The following is a 22,666-nucleotide window of genomic DNA, read 5'->3' as shown; positions in this document are numbered from 1 at the left end:
AAAAACAGTATTAATGTTCTTCCTCCCAAATAAAAAATTATGTCATACCTCATATATACTTTGTATTTACTTGCTTATGTACATTGTATTCTTCCAGTAGAATGAAAACTCCTTGTGGGCAAGAAATATTTCATTTTTGTATTTGTTTTCCCCCTCCCCCACTACCCAATATAGTATTTCAAAGAAGATGCTTAAATGCTTTTTGGATTAAGCAGAATTAAAAATAAAATTGGTATGTTCCCACAGATAAGCTCTAAACAACAAATGAACCAATTCCTAAATATATACTAAGTCCCAAATGAACTAAAGAAACCAAGAATTTTTTAAATTCATCCTTGACAAAATTATATCCTTTCATTTTGTTACCTACATGCTTAGGTTATTTGGAAAGCAGAAGGTACTTTAGGCCAAACCACAGTCATAAATAATCTTAAAATGTGTCATTAACCAACTAGCATCTCACGGAGAAACTTCAATGTGTGTCTTCCTGTGCAACACAATCTTCTTTGAAATAACATCTCATTAAAATGGATGAACCAGCCAACTTGAAATGGAGAATGGTTTGAATTTTGGAATACATACATGACTTGGCAAGGGAACAGGTGCTATCATTAACTATTTTATATGAAGAGTATATTTAAATTAAAAGTTATTGTATATTTATCTTATCAAAGAAAATACAAAATACAGCCAAGATGGAATGTAACAAATACATGTGACATCTTTAGAATTCAGATTATATCAAATGAATGTGGCTAACAAAAACTTATCTAACATTTCACATTGAATCATACAGATGTACCACAGATAGAAGTGTTACATTATTTTAGCTAAGCTTCATCCAACATGTTTCATTTTACTCTCTACCTCCCACTTTCCCTCTGGAACCATAATCCAGTATTATGGAACAACCATGATCATTTCAACTCTACCACTGTCCTTGGATAAGTAACCCCCTTCATTATACCTGAAAATTTCCTGATCAAAGTGTCCCTCTCTGACCATCACTTTTCTTTGTCTATTGTCTCCTCCATTAAAATATAAGTTCCTTGCCATCAGAAACTAACTTTGATTTTGTGCTTGCATGCACAGTCTCAGCACAGATCTTGCCATAAAATAAATGATTAGTAAATACTTTTTCATTTATTTGTTTTTTGAGGAAATTCAGGTCCAGGAAGATTGTATCTTTCCTGGAGACACTCAAGACTATCTGTAATGAATTTGCTCAGCTCCTCTCTGAAGTTCAAAGCTTTTCTTTTTTCAACCATTCTCTCCTTCCCATTTTGGCTTAAGGAATAGATTTTGGAATTTTATGATTATAGATTTAGAGCTGTAATGGACCTTTGAAATCATTTAGTCTCAGCCATTCCTTTTGCAGACAGGAAACTGAGGCTGAGTCTTTGTGACTGCAAATCACAGAGCTTCATCTAAAACTGCCTTTCTGTTGGTTTTACCACACCTCCACTTATGCATTTGACTTTCCTTTTAGGAATAATTTTCTTTCAGGCTGGATGGCATAATAACTAGAGTCCTGGGTTTAAAATCTTGAAGATTGCCCATGCAAGTCATTTAACCTCTCTCTGCCTCTAGTTCCTCATGTATAAAATGGGGATAATAGCTCTTGTAGTTCTTGTGGGGGTCAAATTTGATAACATATATAAAGCATTTTATTATTCAATTACTCAACAAGCATTAACTAAGCACCTTCTTTGTGCCACGCACTATAACAAAAGTTTAAAAACTGTGCTTTCAATGCTTATAGTCTAGTCAGGTGAGATACCTATATAGGTATGTACAAGTTACATACAAAATTGATGTAAAGTTGTGGTGTTTTTTTTTTCTTTAAAATAAAATGGTTCTATCAATTCTAATGACTTAACAGTTTGCAAAGATTCCAACATCAAGTGATTTTGAAGAGAAAACAGTAAGAGCTAAGGATATCAGGTAATACCTCTACCTATGGAAGGTACCATTTACCTGTAAAAGGTAGTGCTTGAGTTGTGTTCTGAAAGAAATTAAGTGTCATAATTAATAGCCAGTGAAGAAAGAACTCATTCCGGTCAGAGGGAATAGTCATTGAAAAGGTCTGGAGGTGGGAGATGAAGTATCATGTATGAGAATCAGGAAGATCCTCTGGGAGGTGGTTGTCTGGCTTAGATGAGGGAGGGAGCCCTACATTTTCCCAAATGACTTATGTCCTTACCATGTCCTTCTTCAAAGAACACTTCAGATGCTATTTTTTTCTATTAAACCTTGACTGTTGATACCAGCTAGAATTATCCCTCCTATCTCAAATCTTTAGAACTCTCCTAGATGTTTATATTCTGTTCATCTGTTATCCCCTACTACAAAAATGTTAGATAAATCTTTAGTGAGGTACATTCTCTATCGAGTTTCATCTTAGTTTAAATAAGTTTCATCTTAATGTAAGTAGGAAGCAGAATCCTCAGAACTAGAGTGATTAATGATGATGTCTACGTTGGGAGCTAAAAGATACACCAAGAGTAAATTAGACTCATCAAAGAAATTTAGCCGCAGGACTCTTATATAAGAGTCCTGATCTTTAAAGTCAAGCTAAGAGCTATCCCCAAGGAAAGAATAATGATTCTACAAAGGAGGGTTGGGGGGGGAGAAGAGGAAAGGACTTCCAGTAACCACAAGTTTGCCCTTTGGCCACATGTGATCTCAAAATTTCATCCCATTCTTCCCAGAGACCCTGTGTGGGCAAAGGGAGGACACACCCTAGTTTGGAGGGATGTTTTGGTAAGACTCTCCTTACAAATACCTTTTGGTAAAAGTTAATTTACTCAATGAGGAGTATATCAGTGATGTCTGATGATAGACATTCCTAGAAAACCTAGTTAATTAAGATTATCAATAGAACCAGGAGGATAATAGTAGTCAGTTGCTTAAGTGATAGACTCAGGCTGCCAAACTGAATCTTGGTGAAGTAGCAAGAGAGGGAGATGCTATATTTGTAACACTAGTACCCACCACAGTGTATTACACATACTGTAATATTTATGGCATTAAACACAATCACCCATAGTTACTGGATTAGTTCATGGTAAAGCTAGGATTAGAATTATATATATTTTTTAAAATCTCAATTGAGGACTATTGCCACTATCTTACATCAAAACAAGTTCTTTAATCACTCTGTGTCTCAATTTCCTCATCTATAGATGATAGGGTCATATTAGATGTTCTTTATGGTCTTTTCCAGCTCTATAAATGAAATATAAAACTATAAATGAAAGGTGAGCATAATTTCCAAACTCATGGATTAAAGATACAAATCCTATAAAAACCTGAGGAAAACTACATTTCCTAAAAGTAGCTAAGAACAATGTTTAAGAGGTAGAGGATACTGAGGCACCTAGACCTGGAGTCAAAAAGACTTGAATTCAAATTCAACTTCAGATGCAAACTAGCTGTGTGACTTTGGGCAAATCATTTAACCTGTTTGTCTGTTTCATCAACTGTAGGGATAATAGCAGCACCTACCTCCCAGGATTGTTGTGAAAATCAAATAAGATAATATTTGCAAAATGCTTAGCATAGTGTTTAGCATATAGTAGGTGCCATGTAAATGTTCGTTTTCTTTCCTTCCCCTTGAATCTCGACTAGGTGACAGAGAAAGAATATGGTCAGTTGTAGCAAGAATGTACAAGCTTCTGATGCACAAGAGAAATTAAACTGTGATTTCTTTTTAATAATTTGGGGTTTTATTTGTGCCAGTAAGTGCTATAAAAACTTAATATGTTGATATGATTAGTTATAAAAATACATTTACTCAGTATTTTTCCCAGCATTTTACTCCCCCATTCCTGCAGTTTCTTGGTGCTGTAACACTGACATAAGAAATCTTTTTTTTTCCTTTTAATAAAAGATTTTAAAATAACTCAACAATATGATGTTAATACACATCCAACATTCATTTAACTAATCAGTTTCCATTTGAATATTACTCACTGGTTAATTTAAAAGGATTCTAGACAAGCTAAGAAAATGTTCTAATTATCCAAGACATACATGAATAAACATTTCCATTTTTTTATTTTTTAAAAAACCACGTAGCTATGATATTTACAACTCTTGGCATTTTAAGAGATGACTGATCAAAGCAAAAATTAAGTGATGGTAAAATGGCAGAGACAAATTTATAATGGCATGAAAGGAATCCCTTCACACTGAAACTGTATTCATCTTGTTAGCTGAAGATTTCTCTCCAGTCCTAATAAATTAGTCATCAGATAATCAATTAATAAACATTTATCAACACTTACACATGGTAGAGAGGCTCAAAAAAATATGATATGATACCTAGTCCAGAATTACAGGACTCTGGGTTTTTGTTTTGTTTTGTCTGTCTTTCTAATTTTATCTTTTGGGGTGGGAGGGAGAATAGCAAGAGATAAGTTGAAAAGACAGTGTGGGGGTTAGCCTAATTGGAATTGAGGACGTTACCCTGTAGATAATAGGGAGTTGCTAAAAGAGAGTAGGATGATCCCCAAAATTATGATTTCAGACTAATCTGGAGGTTCTATAAATGATAAACTTACCCAAAAAGAGTAGTGATGAGGCAGTAAAATTAGGGTACTTTAAGTAGGAATGGAAATGACAGACAACTAAGAGACAAAGCAAAGGAAGTTTTAGGAATAATAAAAAGAATAGCTAGCATTCATATAACACTCTAAAGTTTACAAAGAACTGGACAAATATGATCTCATTTTATCCTTTCTGCAATCTTGGGATCAGGAAAATGAAGCTCACAGAGGCAGTTGGTAGTGTAGTAGATAAAATACTGGACCTATACTTTTCTGGGTTCCCATTTTCTCAATCATGAAGTAAGGCTATAAAAACCTATTCTGCCAGTTTCATAGGTTTGCTGCATGAAAAGCACTTTATAAACCTTGAGGTAATGTAGGAATTTAATTCTATTTATCAAGCATTCAATTCGTCATGCATTTATTAAGTGATTACTATATGCAAGTACAAAAGTATTGTTAAAATCTCTTTTTTAATTTCTCTAGAAATATTAAAAATAATGTTTTGTTCTAAAGGCCTTTACAGATTCTAAGGAAAAGCCCCTTGGAAAGGTGAGTGGGATAAGCTTGAGGGAAAAAAAAAGGAATTCTATTAGGTGCCTGGATAAAGGATAATAATCAGATATTCAATATTAAGTTCTTCTAAATGAGGTAAGGATATTGCATTTTCCCACAGCTGGTACAAACCAAGATATTGATCCACCTAAGAGCTACTTCTTCCCTCTACCCCATAAAAGGATTAACAAGGATCCACCCTTGAGAAATGCCCTCTTCTATCCAAAAGGAAGCATTCAAACTGTCTTCTATTTTTTGATTTTGAATTATTGATATGGATCTATGGGAAGAACTCTTCTGACTTTTCTAAAAAGGTATTCCCAAAGTAATTGATAGAGCTATGACTGTTCAATTCTGGAAATTAACCCAAGTTGCATTTTAAGATAACTTCCTTGTTCAAGATTCTTATAAATGTTACCTAAAATCTTCTTGGGATAAAGTCAAGCCAGAGTGCATAGGACATTTTGCTACTCTAGCTACAGCTAGAAATGACTTGGATATAAATTAGTGATAAATGAAATAAAAACCATTCCAGTAGACTTGGGCCTAAATCACATAGTACTGCATTATATTAATATTATGTCTTTAACATAAGGCACTACGCTAGGCCCTTGGGATACAAACACAAAAATGAATAATAAACATTTATTTATATAGGACTTTAAGATTTAAACTACATGAGCATAAAGCAGAGAGGTTCTCCTGGCTATTACAAACTCTATACACTAGTCAATTCTTTCACCAGTTTCATAATAATATAGCTAACATATTTATTGCACTTCAAGGTTTGCATTGTTCTACATTTATTATGTCATTTGATCCTCACAACCACCCTGTGAGGTAGCTACTATTATTCTCTCAGTTTTACAGTTGGAGAAATTGAGCTGAGACAAATTAAATGCCTTGTTCAGGGTCACATAATGGGTAAACATATAAGGCAGGATTCAAACTCTTTCTGACTCCAAGTCCAGCATAATCTGTGTAATAAAAAAACAGCTATCTTATAATATTCAACCTTGTCATATGTGGGGATGTGATATAATCTGAGTTTTCCCAAGCTATTGTTCCGTGTATAGTAAACTCTGAATGTTTTATATAAAACATTGTTTCTTAGTAAAGGAACTAGTCTTAACTATATATTAAATTATATTACATCATTATTATTCATTATTTATGCATTTTATTCATATAATTATATATTACATAATAATTCGTGATATAATAAATTTATATAAATAAAATCTCAGTCTCAGTTTCAGTTTCAGTCATTTTTCAGTCATGTCTGACTTCATGACCCCAGTTGGGATTTTCTTGGCAAAGATACTGAAGTAGTTTGCTATTTCCCTGTCCAGTTTATTTTATATATAAGGAAAATGAGGGAAATGGGATTAAGTGACTTCCCAGGGTCACATAACTAGTAAGTGCCTGAGGCCAATTCTGAACTAGCAAAATGAGTCTTTCTGACTCAAGGTCTGGCTCTCTATACATTCTGCCACTTAGCTGCCCAGAAATAAAAATATTATTAAATATTACTATATTTTTATTAATTTATTGTTCTATTATTTATTATATATCATATAAATATAGCTTAGGCAATATAACTTTGACTAGAGAAAAGAACATGGGAAATCTTCAATGGTGTTTACTGTTTCTGTCCTACACATCTCAGCAATGATTGTGGCATTAAAGCATATCAATAAACAATGATTCCAACATGGGTGCTAAGTTCAGAAGCAGGACAATAAGAATTAACAAGAAAATAAAGAAAATACAAGAAAAGAATTAACAAGAAAATAAATCCTTTTCAAAACACATATATAATATGTTGTTCAAAGCATATATATTACATTATATATTTCAAAGCATATATATTATATAATATAGATTTACTAATATATATGTATATATATATTAGTTGTAACTTAGCACAAGTCCTAAGCCCTGCCCTTCCCAGATATCACAGACTATTTTAAAAAGTAAAATACTGCTGGAATTCTACTCCATTGGAAATAAGGAGAGGAAGTCTTCCTATGTACCAGTCATTGACGTACCAGGTAATTTGTATCCAATGTTCCCAGTATACAACGAGAGAAGTATATCTGATTGACAAGTGAATTTTTTAAAAACAAAAACAAAAATAGCTGCCATTTATACCTTAATATTCAATGGATCTATTTTTTTTTTTTCTTCATTAATGGGAGTACTCTCTCCAACAATGCCCTCCCAGCCCTTCCTTAACATTTATATAGAGCTATGTAAACTGTTATACATCCATTATCTCATTTTAACTCAGCAACAACGCTGTGAATAAGATACTATGGGTATTATTATCTCCGGTTAACAAATGAGGAAACTAGTGTTAGAGAAATAAATGGCTTATCCATTCTCACACAGCTAGTACGTGAGAGAGTACTAAGTTCATATCTGTCTAAGTTCCAACTGAGCATTCTATCCACAAGCTGTGAAATATATCAATAAAGTTTTTATAAACTTATTCCATCTTTTTATCAATAATAATAGCTAATGTTTATGTAGTACTTTAAAGTCTGCAAAACACTTTATGAATATTATTTTATCCTCCCAACAACTCTGGGAAGAAGGTGTTAATATTTCCCCCATTTTATAGATGTGGAAACTGAGGCAGACAGAGGTTAATGCACAGCTAGCCTGTGTCTGAAGCTAATATTTTAATTCAGGTCTTCCTAACTCCAGATCCACCACTTTATCCACTATGGCAGCTGCTAAACCATTGACCTTACCATAAGATTCTAAATGAATAAAAAAATAAAGTGAATTGTTGCCAACTCATGTGTTTTACTCCAACAGGTGAGATTTAAGGACATTAAGTGACTTCCTGAAAGACACACAATGAATCACTGGAAAAGAAAAAGTCATGCAGCAATCAAGGAATAGCTTAACAAAAGATCAGTTGTCCTTTTTTACTGTCAAGAACAGAAGCAGAAGAGGGAGGTGGGGAAAAACCCATGAAGTTATTCAGCCGCATGACAGTAAAGGATTGTTCCCTGTAGTAACATGGTGGCCTCTGGTTATGACTGGAGGTTTTGCCAAACCACATGAAGCCTGTTTGAAGGTCCCAATGAAGGAAGACTGGTCTCAAGGCAGAGGAATGCTCCCCGGTGCCAGGGAAACCTGATTGGACCTCATTCCATTATTGCCTTTGATAACAAGCTGGAGAGCAAAGTCATGTTTTGGATCTACAGTTATCTTCCATAAATGGAGCCCTAAGTGGAGGCTAACCAGAGCCCATTTGTGTCCCAAGAGAACTTCCTATTAAGTGCACAAAAGGAGGAATGCAACAAGGTTTATCTGGCCAGAGTTAGGCAAACACTCTCCACTGAAATGTCACAGTCTTAGAGCTTAACAATTGCTTGTTGATATTAAACTTTGCCTCGGGCACAAGAATGTTGAGGCGAATGGAATATTGGGAAATCAAATAGGATCAGGATTTGGGGCTTCTTGGCTTAAGAGACTGATACACTAGAAGGGAGAAGAAAAACAAGTGAATCTTTTTTTGCAATGATCTAAATGGGTCTTAGGAGTAAAATTATACCCTCTGTTATTCAGTTACTATGGCAAAGTAAAGTAACATTATGTATTTCCTTTTTTCTCTTCATTCCCCTTCACCTTCTCTTTCCAATAATAGGGCAACCAAACATAAGAGGTAGAAATTAAGGACAGAGATTTGTCACCAATGAATCATTCATCTTTTATGAGTCAAGCTCTTTCTATTGCATTCTGACTTTAGGGGAAATCCTTAAACATTCAGCCACATTCAGGCAAACCAGCTGTGATAGAAAACATTTGGGATAATACAAAGGATAGATCCTGGATCCAGGATAAATGAGGCAAGAGTGTGGGGGAGGGAACAAATGTTTATTAAACACCTAGGGTGTGCCAAGCAGGATGCAAGGACTTTATTGGTATTATCTCATTTGATCCTTACAATGAGAGATGCTATTATTATTTCCATTTTACAGTTGAGGTAACTGAGGCAGAGAAAGGTTAAGTAATATGTCCAGGATGATATAGCTACTAGGTGTCTGAGGCTGGATTTTAACTGAGATCTTCCTGATTCCAGGCCCAGCACTCTCTCTCACACCTCTGCTTTCTACAATTCCAGGGAAGAAATATAAACACAAAGAAGCACAGAAGGAGAAAATGCTAGTTTGGTATCAGAGGACATAGAAATTAAATCCTAGCTGTATTAGATTAGTCCTTCAAATCCCTGGGCCTCTATTTTCTTAACTCTAAAATGAGAGTTTGGGGGGCAGCTGGATGGCACAGTGGACAGAGCACCTTACACTGAAGTCAAGAGGATCTGAGTTCAAATATAGTCTTAGACACCTTACACTAAATTATATGTGTGACCCTGGGCAAGTCACTTAACCCCAATGAATAAAATAACATAATATAAATAAATAAAATATAATAAAATAAATTGAGAGGTTGAACTAGATGACCTCCAAAGTCCATTCTAGCTCTAAATCTTTTAGTATAAATAAATACCATTTTCCTATTAACAGAAATCCTTTATGGACATGAACCAATGTTCTTCAGAATTCTCTGTTAGAGACAGTAATCAAAAGAAATTTTGATTGGTGAAAAATATCAGGAAATCTAGGTTCCAATGGCTATACCACTGACTGCTATGTAATTTTGTTCTTCTAAAAATGATTATTAGAAAACCAGTTATGGCTGAATATTTGAAAGATAACCACATTTTCAATAGAAAGCATCCTCACAAGTCACACAGTCTTTTCATATGTAAAATGGAAATCTTGACTTCTAATGTCCCTCCCAGCTCACCAGTGCACAGGTTGGTTTAGAAATGGAGGGGACTTGGGGTATAGAATGTCTTTATTGGGACATTTCTTAGAATTGAGGTCTGAACTGGGAGTAGATATAGAGCACAGAACATTAAAGGTATGAATTTGGAATCAGAGCATCTAGGTTCAAATTTTAAAATTCTATTTAGATTTTTCTTTTGCTAGGTTAAAGAGGCTACTCTTAAACTCAGTTTGTACCTAGTCTTTAATTCCTAAATGGGTACAGCCTCAGTCAAATTGAGATCTGTTGAAAATCTTGGCTTAAAAAGGCCAACCTCTCACACTGCATCCAGGGCCATCTCCAGTCGACCTGATCTATGTCTGGCCACTGGACCCAGATGGCTCTGGAGGGGAAAGTGAGGCAGGTGACCTTGTCCAGCCCTCCTTCACTTAAATCCAATTCGTTTGCAAGTCATGGCAGCCCCTCCTAGTGTCATGGTCCTCTTCAAGAACAAAGGGCAAATAATAATTCTGAGTAAGCAACTGTTCTTTAGTAAACTGAAATAAAAAATTGAAAATGTCATAAAGATGAATAAGGGGCTGCAGGCAACTGGCTTGGAACACTCTTATTGTCTGGAAGATGAAAGTAACTGGGAGAAATAAGAAGGGGGAATGATACTAGTAAATACAGATAGTAAATTGATTAACAATCTGAACTGATTCCAGAATCACAAGTCTCTATGTCCCTCTTCTCTTTCTTCTTAATTATGCAGATGTAGCTGACTCGGGAGTTCAATGGGGACTGGATCTATTAGAGATTACTAGGCAATTATCATTTTTATATTTATTCAAGCCATGTTTACATAGGACCTTACAAAGCACTTTGCTCAGAACAATCTGAGAAGTAGGTGGAGTTATTATCATGAATATCATCTAGCTGATGAGGAAACCAAAGCTTTGAGTGGTTCAGGTCACGTGGGTTGCAAACTTCACAGACATGATTCAAACTCAACAACATTATACAGTTTCAGAGAACTGGAGAGGAAATATCTCCTCTTACAACATGAGTCTCTGCATAATTTAAACTATGTGCCCTGGGCTGGGGGGAGGACCTAAAGGAAGAGAGAAGGAGGCAAGAGTCAAGAGGAAGAAGAAGGGAGAGAAAACAGATGGTACCTACCATGATTCAGATGTCGAATGCAGTCATTCAATAGAGCACTGAACTGTTTTTGGTCTGCTGAATCTTGGAAACAGAAGTAGTTGTGTCTGAGGAAGGGCTGCCACAGGTATACGGGGAATTCTTTTGGTAAAACAACAAAGGGCTGAGAAGTCTCCTTTTCGTTGGGAGCTAAAGAATATTGGGGGGAAAACAGATACAAAATTAAAACTTAAGAAATTGGGGATTATATTTCATTTAGAACAAAGTTGTTTAATGTTTTTTGGCAAGTAGTAGAAATTTAAGATACTGAGACAACCAAATTAGATATATAAACTATTTTCACAAAAGAAAGAAAAAAAAATCAATCTTAAATCTTATCAAGTCATCTAGCCCAGTGAAAAGGTGGCACATCATTATCTCTGCATCCATAGGATGGAAGTACTAGTAACTATGGGTGGAAGATATAAAGAGGCCAAGCTGGGTATAAAGAAAAACTTCCCAATAATTAGAAAAGTAGAATGGACTACATATTCTATTTAAGGAAGGATTAATAAATCCCCCCAACTTGTGATCTTTAGCAAAGGCCAGATGAACACTTGTTCATCAGATATGTATGTGATCAAGGTGATTCTAGTTCATATATGAATGGAACAAAGTAACTTTTGAGATTCCTTTCAGCTCTTGAGATAATGGGAACCTACATAAGAATATATATATATGCCTATATATATATACATACAAAAATATATACTCTAATGTTTAATGCTATTCAGTGCAGTTTTAAAGGGCCCAAATTTCCCTAAAGAGACAATTTCCAGAATAAACTGATAATAATCCTATCTACTATGCTGTTTTCCTTATTAATTGTGATTTCTCTTCCCCGTGATGTTTAGAATTATTATGGTACTTGAATGATTCCTTTCTTTCTATTGTGATTCTACAATTATAGAATACTGGGTAACCTTAGGTAATGACCTTTCAATAGCACCTTGTATTATTTTGCATAATAATCATTTCTATATATATCATATTTCATTATTAGACTGGAAACCCCATTATGGAAAGGATATCATCTTATCCAAACCTGGTATCACACCAAAAGATTATTGCAATATCCTATCCAATGAAGTTAATCAACAAATAATTATTAAGCACTTACTATAAGTACAAGAAATACCAAAAAATGACATATATATGAATAAATAAATATAAAATATATACAATGTATATACAAAATAATTAAGAGAAAGCACTAACATCAATGAGAAAATAGTCAACAACTGTCTTGTAACTAAAGTGATCAGAACCAGAAAAATTGTAACAACAGCAAGATTGTGTGATGATCAACCATGATAAACTTAGTTCTCAGTAATTTAGTGATCCAATAAACTTTGAATGGAAAATGCTACCCACATCCAGAAAGAGAATTGTAGAGACTAAATGTGGATTGAAGCATACTGTTGTCACCTTTTCCCCTCTTATTCATGGTTTTTCTTTTCTGGAAATATCTTAAAAATGAAGGTACACATATGCACTATCCCAGATTGCTTGCTAGTGTGGAGAAAAGGGCAGGTAAGGGAAGAAGGGAGAAAAAAATCGGAACTCAAAAATCTTATAAAAATGAATATTGAAAACCATCTTTACATATTATTGGAAAAATAATATACTATTATAACACAAAAGAGACATAAAAAAGGAAAAGAATTGCCTCATGTAGGAGATGTAACTTGAAGTAAACTTTGAAAAGAGCTATGGATTCCAAGAGTCAGAGATGAGAAAGGAAAGCATTCCAAAAAATAGGCAGGAATTTAGAGAATATGCAAAGGCAGAAAGGAAATGAGACCTGATTTTTGCTAATGATATCACAATCTCTTTAGAGAACTCAAAAGATATAACTGAAGAGTTAATAGAGGCACAACCTATGCAATCTATGTACATGAAACAGCAAGTAGGGCAATTTAGCTGGAATATAGAGTGCTTAATGAAGAGTAATTTGAAATCAACTTGGCAAGAAAAGTTGGAATCAGAATGTGAGAGATTAAACGCCAAACAGAAGTTTGTATTTTATCATAGAGTTGATTTGAAATTATTTCTTGAAGCTTCTTGTGTAGGAAAAGGAAATGGTCAAATCTGTGTTTTAGAAATATCAATATGGCAGTTGGGTGGAGGCTAGATGGGAAAAGGGAGTCAGGAACACCAGTTAGGAGACACAGCTATGATCTAAAAGAGATGATAAAGTCCAGGTGAAGGTCATCACCATGTAAGTTGATAGAGGGGGAAGAATGCCCTGTTAAGAAATGTTAAGAAGAGTCAACTAAGTTTGTCAGATTTAAGGCAGAAATGAGTAAAGAGTGAAGGATGACTCTAAGATTCCTAACTCAAAAAAATAGGATGATGATGGTGGTCTAGATAGAACAAAAAGACAATGCTTGACACATAGTAGATGCTTAACAAAAACTTACTGATTAATTGGTTAATTAACTGAAGGATAGATTTAGGAGATTAAGTTAATAAGAGTTAGAGTTGACATTAGGTCTTCTGACTCCAGGACCAATATTTTTCTACTATTCAATACAAAGTTAGCTCCTATCAAAATTATTGTAATCATTATTCAGAAAATGTTATTTAATTGGCTTGAATTCTGCAAGATTTGGTAGCCTCAGGAGAAACTCATTCTAAAAAATACTACTTGAACTTAAAAAAGAACAGAGACCTCATATAAAATCTCAGTTTATTCTCTGCTCTGATTCATAATGAGCTCCTGGACTATACATTTTGATTCCATACCAGTTAAGAGGACCCAAATTATGCTGTAGTAGGGCATCTACTTACAAGTCAGATTAGTTTCAATGGCTTACAGGATAATCAGGAGAGCAAATTAGCCTTTGCCTCTATCAACACATTCAGTGCTTTGTACACAGGAAGTACCTAATCAATGTTTATTGAATTTTCATCATTATCAAGCCTTTGTTAAAGGTACAGTCACTTGTATAAAATGCAGTTCTTCCCATTCCCTTCCATGACATAGTTAACAATTTCACAAGTAATTAAAAATAGCACTGACCTTTTACATGTAGCTGTCCTATTAAGCCACAAGCCAATTCATCATTATTTGGCTACAGAATTCTCTTTCACTTTAACATTTTGCATCAGTTTCCCAGAAATATTTATTTGCATGCTTTCTGAGCTGAGTTGTAAGGTTATCATTAAAGAACCATTGTATCATTTTTTAATTTATAATTTTAATAATTATAATTTCTATTTTTAAGATCAAGAATACCATAATATGAGATAAACAATAATTCATATATAATCTTCTGAAGTTTGGGAACATTTGAATCATTTGTAGTGGTCTACAAAAATCATTCAATTCTTTCCAGAATTATTTCACCAATAATTATACAAGTACAAGCCTATGGTGATTACAACTTGTATGAATATGGGCAAGTCATTTGACTTCCTTGGGCCTCAGTCTCCTTGTATTACAAATGAGGAAATTGAAGTAGATAAGTCTTGCACTCAAGGTCTCTTTTACCTCTAGAGCTATGATCTTATATTATATAATTCTACTGGAGTCTCAAGGTCTTCAAGAAACTAGAGCAGAAACTGTCTTTTAACCTTTCTTTGTCTCCCCAGCCCTTAGCATAGTGCCTGGCACATAAAAGGTTTTTTAAAATGCCTGTTGGTTGACTAGTAAAGTTCAGCTGTGGAAGTTCTAAACACAGTGGGTACTTTTTGGTATTCATACCACAAGCTGCATTTCTCCTGTAGCCAAAGCAGTGTTTAAGTGCGGATTAAGTGAAAAAAAAAAGGGGATAAAATAACTGGATAATTGAGGGAAAGCTTTATGGTTTGCTGGGGAGGAGGGAGAGAAAGGAGGGACTTGGCTGTTTTTTGTTTTTGTCTGCATTACTCAGTAACAACTTGTTAGTCTTTGTTCATGATCTATATACCAATCTGGGCGCCTTGTTATTAAAACTATTCCACCAAGCATTTCAACCCAGAAATAACAAATGCTAAGAAGATAGCCTTCTCCATAAATTCTGACCAAAGCATTATAGCCATTAATAAGAGTTAGGGCTCTCTGAGAAACCAAATAATTACTGCGGAGTGCAATTCACACAAAGCCAGATGGAGTTATTATAGTGTCTACAGCTCATAAATCTCAATGAAATATCCTTATTTGGTCTATATATCTCCAGTGGTTCTTTCTATACAGGCAAAATGAGGTGTATTAGAATCAAAGAATTTTAAAGCTAAAAGGGACCTATGGTTCAATCTCCTCATTTTATAAATGGGACAAATGAGGTTCAGAATATTTAAATGACATATCCAAGGTCACACAGCTGATAAATGAAAGATCCATGATCAGAACTCAGGGGTCTTAATTCTCCTAGTTCCTAATTCTTGCTACTACACTATAATGCTGTTGTTCCTAGATATGATAAGGCATATTAGTGATGTATTTCCCTCTAAAGGTGATTGAGCCAATGACATTCCAGTAGAAACTGCTATTCAATGAAACCTAAGCTCCCCCTTCCTTCAGGCAGGGTGAAAGAATAAGATAATCAATAGTTGAGCTAATTGAGCATACCCAAGGTGCAGTGAGAGAAAAGTTCTTTATCTCCAGTGGCACAAAGGATTGGCTGCAGAGGACATAAATGGTCTCTAGGTTTACAGAACAATAATGCAATTTCTGAGCATTGAAAATATACTTTCAGTCATGTCCATTTTTGTGATCCTTTTTGGAGGCTTTCTTGGTAAAAAATACTGTAATGGTTCATCATCAAGATGAATCATCGTGACTCTGGACCTGGTGCTCTATCTACTACAACACCTGGCTGCCACAAAAATATACTAGCCATATTGTATTGTTTTACATTCCTGTCTTAGTGAAAGGAACCCTGGATGTAAGGCAAGGACTTGATTTCCGTCCCCTCTTTTTGTCTCTTGGTAGCTGAATAATCCTGGATAAGATCTTTGACTTGTGAACCTCAGTTTCCTCATCAGAATAATCAGGCTGCCTCAACTACTCTGCAGAGTTGTTGTAATGAAAATGCTTTGTTAAATGTAAAGTACTACATTAATGTAAGCTTTCATCATCATCACTATTGTTCAAACTCATAACTACTAGGTTAATGATAATGTTATTTACCTAATGAAAATACTTCATCTAATGAGATGACACATATAAGTTCCTCTGCAAATCTTTGCTATGTATTATTATAATAATACATAAGATTTAAACCAAACCAAACACTATCTTTCTAACTTGAGAAGATTCTCACCAACTCACCAATAGGATCAGGAAAATGTCGGTCAGATAATAAATTGTAATTGTCTTCAGAAATTAAAACTTTGCCGCCTGCTGGGAGAATTCGACTTTTAGGACTGGCTCCTTTCTGATAAGCCTAGGCAGGGAAAGGTTAAAAAAAAAGAAAAAGAAAAAAAAAGAAAAAGTTATCAAATTTTTCATTTATATTTTAATAAAAATCAAAGATATATGCTATATATAATGTTATATGTATTACAAATATATGTTATATATAACAAACATGTTATATATTACAAAGAATTAAACAGAGTTAACTTGCAAAATAAAAAAAGCCAAAAGTGTATATATATACTGCCTTCTGATAAAAATAATAATAACAGCTAATATCTACATAGCATTTTAATGTTTGAAAAGTACTTAAAAATATCTCATTTTATTTGCACATCACCTACAGAAGGTAAATGCTATTATTATTCCCACTTTCATAGTTGAAGAAACTGGGGCTGACAGAGATGAAATGATTTGACCAGGTTATACTAGTAAATCTCTGAGATTGGATTTGAACTCATCTTCCTGGCTCCAGGTCTAATCCAAGCTATCCCTCTCAGAAATGATTATTACCACTAAAAATTATCATATATGAAAATCTGCTTGAATTGATGACAGGATGAAAGGGAGCTAACAAGGTAATAGAATACTTCATAATCAGATGGTATGCATCAGCTTTAATGATTATCAACGGCTCTGAGATTCTATTTCTCAAGCTTTCCCCACAAATAAGAATATGTTGTAACAACAAAGCATATTGGGACAGAAATATGACATAATATGCATTTTAATGGGTAAGAAATTCTACTCTTTTCATAAACTTTGCAAAATTATATTTATATTTACAAAAGTGCTACTTATCCCAAGACAAATAAGCATATAGTTAGAAGAAGCATTAAAATCAGATGAATAAAATATGGGCAGTTCTCTTGGCAATGGAGATTCGGTATATGTTAGCCAAGTAATTAAATGGAAGATTCATTATATCCTGGCACCAAATTAGAAGTCAATGTTTCACTAGGAGGATCATGTTAATAACAATAATAACTTGAATTTGACCCCGTTTTGCTCCCTAGAAAGCAAATTATCTGAAAAAGTTCTGGGGAATTTAATGGATTCCATACCCAATGTGAACACTGTGAGGCAGAATCCCTGCTTTATTCTGCCCTAATCAAATGACCCCTAGTAGATTGTGTTAAATTCTAGGCACAGCTTTTTAGTTAGGACATTAATAATCTGGAAAGCATCCAAAGAAGGGTAGTGAGGATTGTAAAGGACTTCAAGTTCATGCTTTTGAGGATCAGATGGAGGAACTATGAATGTTTATTAGGGAGGAGAGAAGAGTTTGGCAGGGGAATGATATCTGTCTTTAAGTATTTGAAGTATTATCACATGCAAGAAGGAATAGACGTGTTCTTCTTGGCACAAGATGGAATAATTAAGACCAATGATTGCCAAGTTGCCAAGATGCAAATTTAGATTTGATGCAAGTAGTAAAAAAAAAAAAAATTTAAATCTCAACAATTAGATCTAACAATTCCAAAAATGGAACAGGCTGCTTTGGGAGGTAGTGGACTCTATCTAATTAGAGATCTAAGTCATCAAGTATGTTGTAAAGGAGATTATTATTCAGGTATAGATTGGACAAAATGGCCTCTGAGGTGCCTTCTAACTTTGAGATACTATGAATCTGCTAAATAAATGTACAATTGTCAGAGTTTACTCATGTGTAAAGTGAAAGGGTTAGGGACTAGAGCATTGCATCATGGGAACTAGAATTGGAAGGGATTTTATTCAAATCAACAAACATTTTTTAAGCACTTACTGTATGCCAGATATTGCACTATGTGCTAGAGATACCAAAAAAAAGAGAGAGAGAGAGACAAAAATATGGCACCTGCCCTTAAAGACTTAATAGTCTTATAAGAAAGACAACAAGTAAATAACTACATACAAACAAAATATCTATAGGATAAAGTGAAGGTAACTTCAGAGGGAAGACACTAAGATTAAAGTGGATTGGGAAACTTCTTGTTGAAGGTGGAACTTTAGCTGAGATTTGAAGGAAGCTAAGAGACGGAAATGAAGAAGGAAAGAGTTCAAGCATGTGAAAAGGCCTAGAGTCAGGAGATGGAATGTCAGGTTGGAGGAATAGTAAGGAGGTCACTGTCCCTAGAATGCAGAATATGTGGGGGTGAGTGAGGTACAAGAATATTAAGAAGTGAAGGAGTGAGGAGAAAGTCAGCTTATGAAGGGATTTAAAAGCCCAACAGATGTATTTATATTTGATCCTGGAGGTCTTAGTGAGCTAGTCGAATTTAAAGAACAAGGGGAAGAGGTGAAGAATATCATCAGATCTATACTTGCAAGATTGCTTTGACAGCTCAATGAAAGATAGTTTGAAGTGGGGAAAGATTTGAAGCAGAGACCAACCAGCAGGCTACTGCCATAGTCTAGATGTAAGATGACAAAGGTCTGCACTAGAGTGATAACAATATCACAGGAGAGGAGGCAGATACTAGAGATATTGTGAGGGAATGAAAAAAAGTGAAAATTGATGGTGATATCTAGGTTCTGAGACTGGATCATGTGGAAGATGGTTCAAATAGGTTTCACACTCAAATAAAAATAGATCTTTGAAGTAGTACATTGACTTAGAAAATTAATACTGTCAAGTTTGTAATATATTTTTATTTATTTTGTTAAATATTTCCTAACTACATTTTAATCTGATTCTTGCTAAAGAGTTTGACATCTTTGGTCTACAGTGATATAAAATTAGGAAAGGGGGAAGATTTGAGGATGGAGGGTATGGTAAGATAATAAGGTTGGTTTTGGACATGTTGAGTTTAAGATGTCATTTAAGATGACATCCAGTTCAAGATGACCAATAGAGGTTCTATCATTTAGTCTGAAAACCCTTTGCTTAATAGGTGTCATTTATGGTTCAATCCTGATATAAAGTTATATGACTCCTCACTGATTAGCTAAGTCTTCAATTGGATGGCCTTTTATTAAGTATCTAATCTGTCCAAGACACTAGACATTAGGCACTAGGCAAGATGCTAGGGATACAAAGATGAAGAATAAGAACAAGGAACACTCAAACTACTAGGTCAGATACAACATGTATACAAACAAGGTTGTGTATGATGGACTCCAAAGAAAGGAACAGACAATTTAGTCCAAAAAAATCAAGGAATGGGGCAGCTAGGTGGTGCAGTGGATAGAGTACCAGCCTTGAAATCAGAAGGACCTGAGTTCAAATATGATCTCAGACACTTAACACTTCCTAGCTGTGTGACCCTGGGCAAATCACTTAAGCCCAATAGGAAAGAAAGAAAAAAAGAAAGAAAGAGAGAGAGAAAGAGAGAAAGAAGAAAATAATAGCTGATATTTATATAGTATTACAAAGTGCTTCACAAATATGATTCTTTTGACCTTTACAACAACCCTAGGATCTAGATGCTATTATTATTCCCATTTTACAGTTGAAGAAAATGAGGTAAACTTGCCTTAAGTGACTTGCCTTGGGTGACACAGCTAGTAAATGCCAGATTTGAACTTCTGACTGCTTGACTTCAAGACCTGCACTTCATTTATGGGGCCACCCATCCTGACTAATGTCAACACAATGTGGTAAATGAAGAGACAAATAACTAGGATTGGATTCTATTTGACATGTACTAGCTATGTGGCCTTAGGCAAGAGATTTAAATTCTCTAGGCCCCCTTTATTTTTTCATCTGTAAAATGGAGATAATCACTATAAACTTTACATAGTAAAATTGTTGAGAGGATCAAATGAGATAAAAAGTATTTAAAGGGCTTGGAAATCTGAAAGCATTTTATATAAACATCAGTTATTGCTATTCTCTCTCACCTAGATTTTTGATCTAAACTGAAAGTAGTTCTCCTGAACAGCAATGAGCAAATATAAATGCTAAGCACATATGAGAAAAATTACAATACAAATCAAAAGTATCATACCAATATTATTCAGAACATGTTCTAAAATGGCAAATAATTTAAGCAGCTGTGGAACTCTAAAATAAACTTTGCTTTTTTAGCATCCCTCCCACAGTCAAAGCAGTAGTCATCCCTACACCTAGTAATCACCACACCCAAACCACCTGAACATTTTGAGAATGATGAACAGAAGAAAATAGCTCACCAGTTAAATTTCACATGGAGGAGTGGATTTTAAAAACATCTATGGTTGTTTGTAAACACGGAGGCTAAGATCAACATGAAACTACCTAGTGCTAAATGTAGGGGCCATCCTGAGAAAACAACTAAACTGTGTGGAGCAGATGGTGCCTGAGTTTTGCAGTATGCCCTTGCTGTTAATTTGCTTCAGAGAGTCAGTCATGTGTTGAATCAAGTCGTAAATGACTTGGACAGATGGGCAGAGACAGAATCTAGTGTAATGAGTCTTGACTAGGCACAGCTCTACACCAGAAGTCATTTGGGAATTTACTGGTTGAACTGTGAGCTTGATTTCCATTCTCCGATAGGGTTGGGAAATAGAGATTATAAATGCAGAATCCCATTGTCCCATCAACTCTGAACTCACAGTGCCTACTGGCTTGGCGTGATGGGTACTTGCCTGGTCTGCTTAGAGGTTATTTCCTATTTTGAACTGAGACTTGAAATATAGATCTGATCTTACTTTTGTATGAATTGGGATAAGCTATTATTTTCTCTGTGCTTTCATTTCCTTATTCATAAAATTGGAATAATGAAAAATGTACATTTACTCTCACCACGAATATATGTTATAAATATAAAAAGGAGACTGTAAGACAATTCTAAGTGAAAAAAATCTATAAGGGAAGGAGGGAGAAGGGAAGGAAAGAAGAACAGGAAAGAAAAAAATAATTGGTTTTTCAGTTTCTAGGAAACTTGACTTAATTCAAACACAAATATACCATATCAGAGGGTTTCAAAAGTACTGGGGACATTAAAGATCTTCTAGTCTAAGAGTGCTTAACCTTGGATCTGTGAACTTGTTTTTAAAAATATTTTGATAACTGCATTTTAATACAATCAGCTTCCCTTGTAAACTTGTGTATTTTATTTTATGTATTTAAAACCACAATTCTGAAAAAGGATTCATAGGCTTCACCAGACACTGTCAAAAGGGTCAATGAAACAAAAAAGATTAAGAATCCCTTAACAGACATATACACACACGCACACATGTACATGCACACATTTTACAAATGAGGAAACAAGCTAAGAAAGGTTAAGTCACGTATCTAAAATCAAACAGCTAGTAAATAGCAGAGTCAGGATTTGAAAATAGGTCCTCTCACTCTTATTTCAGTGCTTTATTTTCACTCTATCAGTCCCCTTGATTTCTCATTGCATTAGATATCTGATTATATAGAAGCAGAAATCCTAAGGCAGAAAGAAAGAAGAGATATAAAGCTAAGGCTGGAGGAGAGATTCTAAGGAGGTTCAAGGAAGACACGTGAGAGAATCTGGCACTTAAGTGGCTACTGTGTTCCAGATTTGGGTACACTCATTAATACTATTCCCTTCTCCCAAATGTTTATATTTTACTTTCGTCTTTTCCATTACAGCAGCCAATGGAGGCAGGTGGAAGTTACTTCCCTTACTTATGAGTAGCCAGATCTATTGCTAAAACATTGAAACCAGGTTTCTTAAAGACTATCTCTATGGAAAGGGAATTGGCTACAATACTCCTTTCATTTACAAATCTTAATGGAAGGAATTGAGTTTTGGAATTCAATTCCCCTTTCCCAACAGGGCTTTAATTAATTGATCTATGGGGCACAGTACAAGATTTATCCAGGAAAGGTAGACTTCATTAAATAAATCAGGAAAAAATGGGCACCCCAACTCACCCAACCACTGTCCAAGAAGACTTTAAAAACTAGTTGTAGAAAGTTTTACCTCTTTGTTTTCATAGATTTGCAGGGCGAAGTCATTTTTAACCACAATGTATCTGTCTTTCCATTTCTTTAGGTCATCTGCAAAATGGGATAGTTCTCCTTCATACAAGACTGTTTCCATATCCAAGGGTGGCTAAAAGAAAATTAATACAATTAGCTCTTCTTTGCTGATTTATCATAAGCTTTATATTATTAATCAGTGTAGATAAGGAGACATACTTTGCAGCTATTTACATTTTTTAATAAAAGAATTTCAATGCATAAACTGAAATGATAGCTTTTGAGTCACCCTCTCTAAATCTCCATCTGGATTCTTTATTTGTTTATTCGATCTTATTCACTATTGTTTCCAATTTTTTGCAATTATAAAAA

The 22,666-nt window shown here is 34.6% G+C and overlaps 1 protein-coding gene across 1 annotated transcript in view; it reads right to left on the bottom strand.

Moving 5' to 3' along the window:
* NIBAN1 (niban apoptosis regulator 1) overlaps positions 1-22,666 on the bottom strand; it is a 210,474-nt gene that overhangs the window by 101,002 nt on the left and 86,806 nt on the right. Inside the window, exons 3-5 of the mRNA XM_051998784.1 lie at positions 22,296-22,427; positions 16,348-16,462; positions 11,073-11,240 (exon numbers count right to left, since the gene is read on the bottom strand). Of these exons, the coding sequence (XP_051854744.1) occupies positions 11,073-11,240; positions 16,348-16,462; positions 22,296-22,427 (415 nt within the window). The remainder of the gene's footprint in view (positions 1-11,072; positions 11,241-16,347; positions 16,463-22,295; positions 22,428-22,666) is intronic.

This window comes from Antechinus flavipes, chromosome 4, assembly GCF_016432865.1.
Source record: "Antechinus flavipes isolate AdamAnt ecotype Samford, QLD, Australia chromosome 4, AdamAnt_v2, whole genome shotgun sequence".
In the NCBI taxonomy this organism is placed as follows: Eukaryota; Metazoa; Chordata; class Mammalia; order Dasyuromorphia; family Dasyuridae; genus Antechinus; species Antechinus flavipes.
The sequence above is the reverse complement of the archived record's forward strand: the minus strand, read 5'-3'. Positions and strand labels throughout refer to the sequence as shown.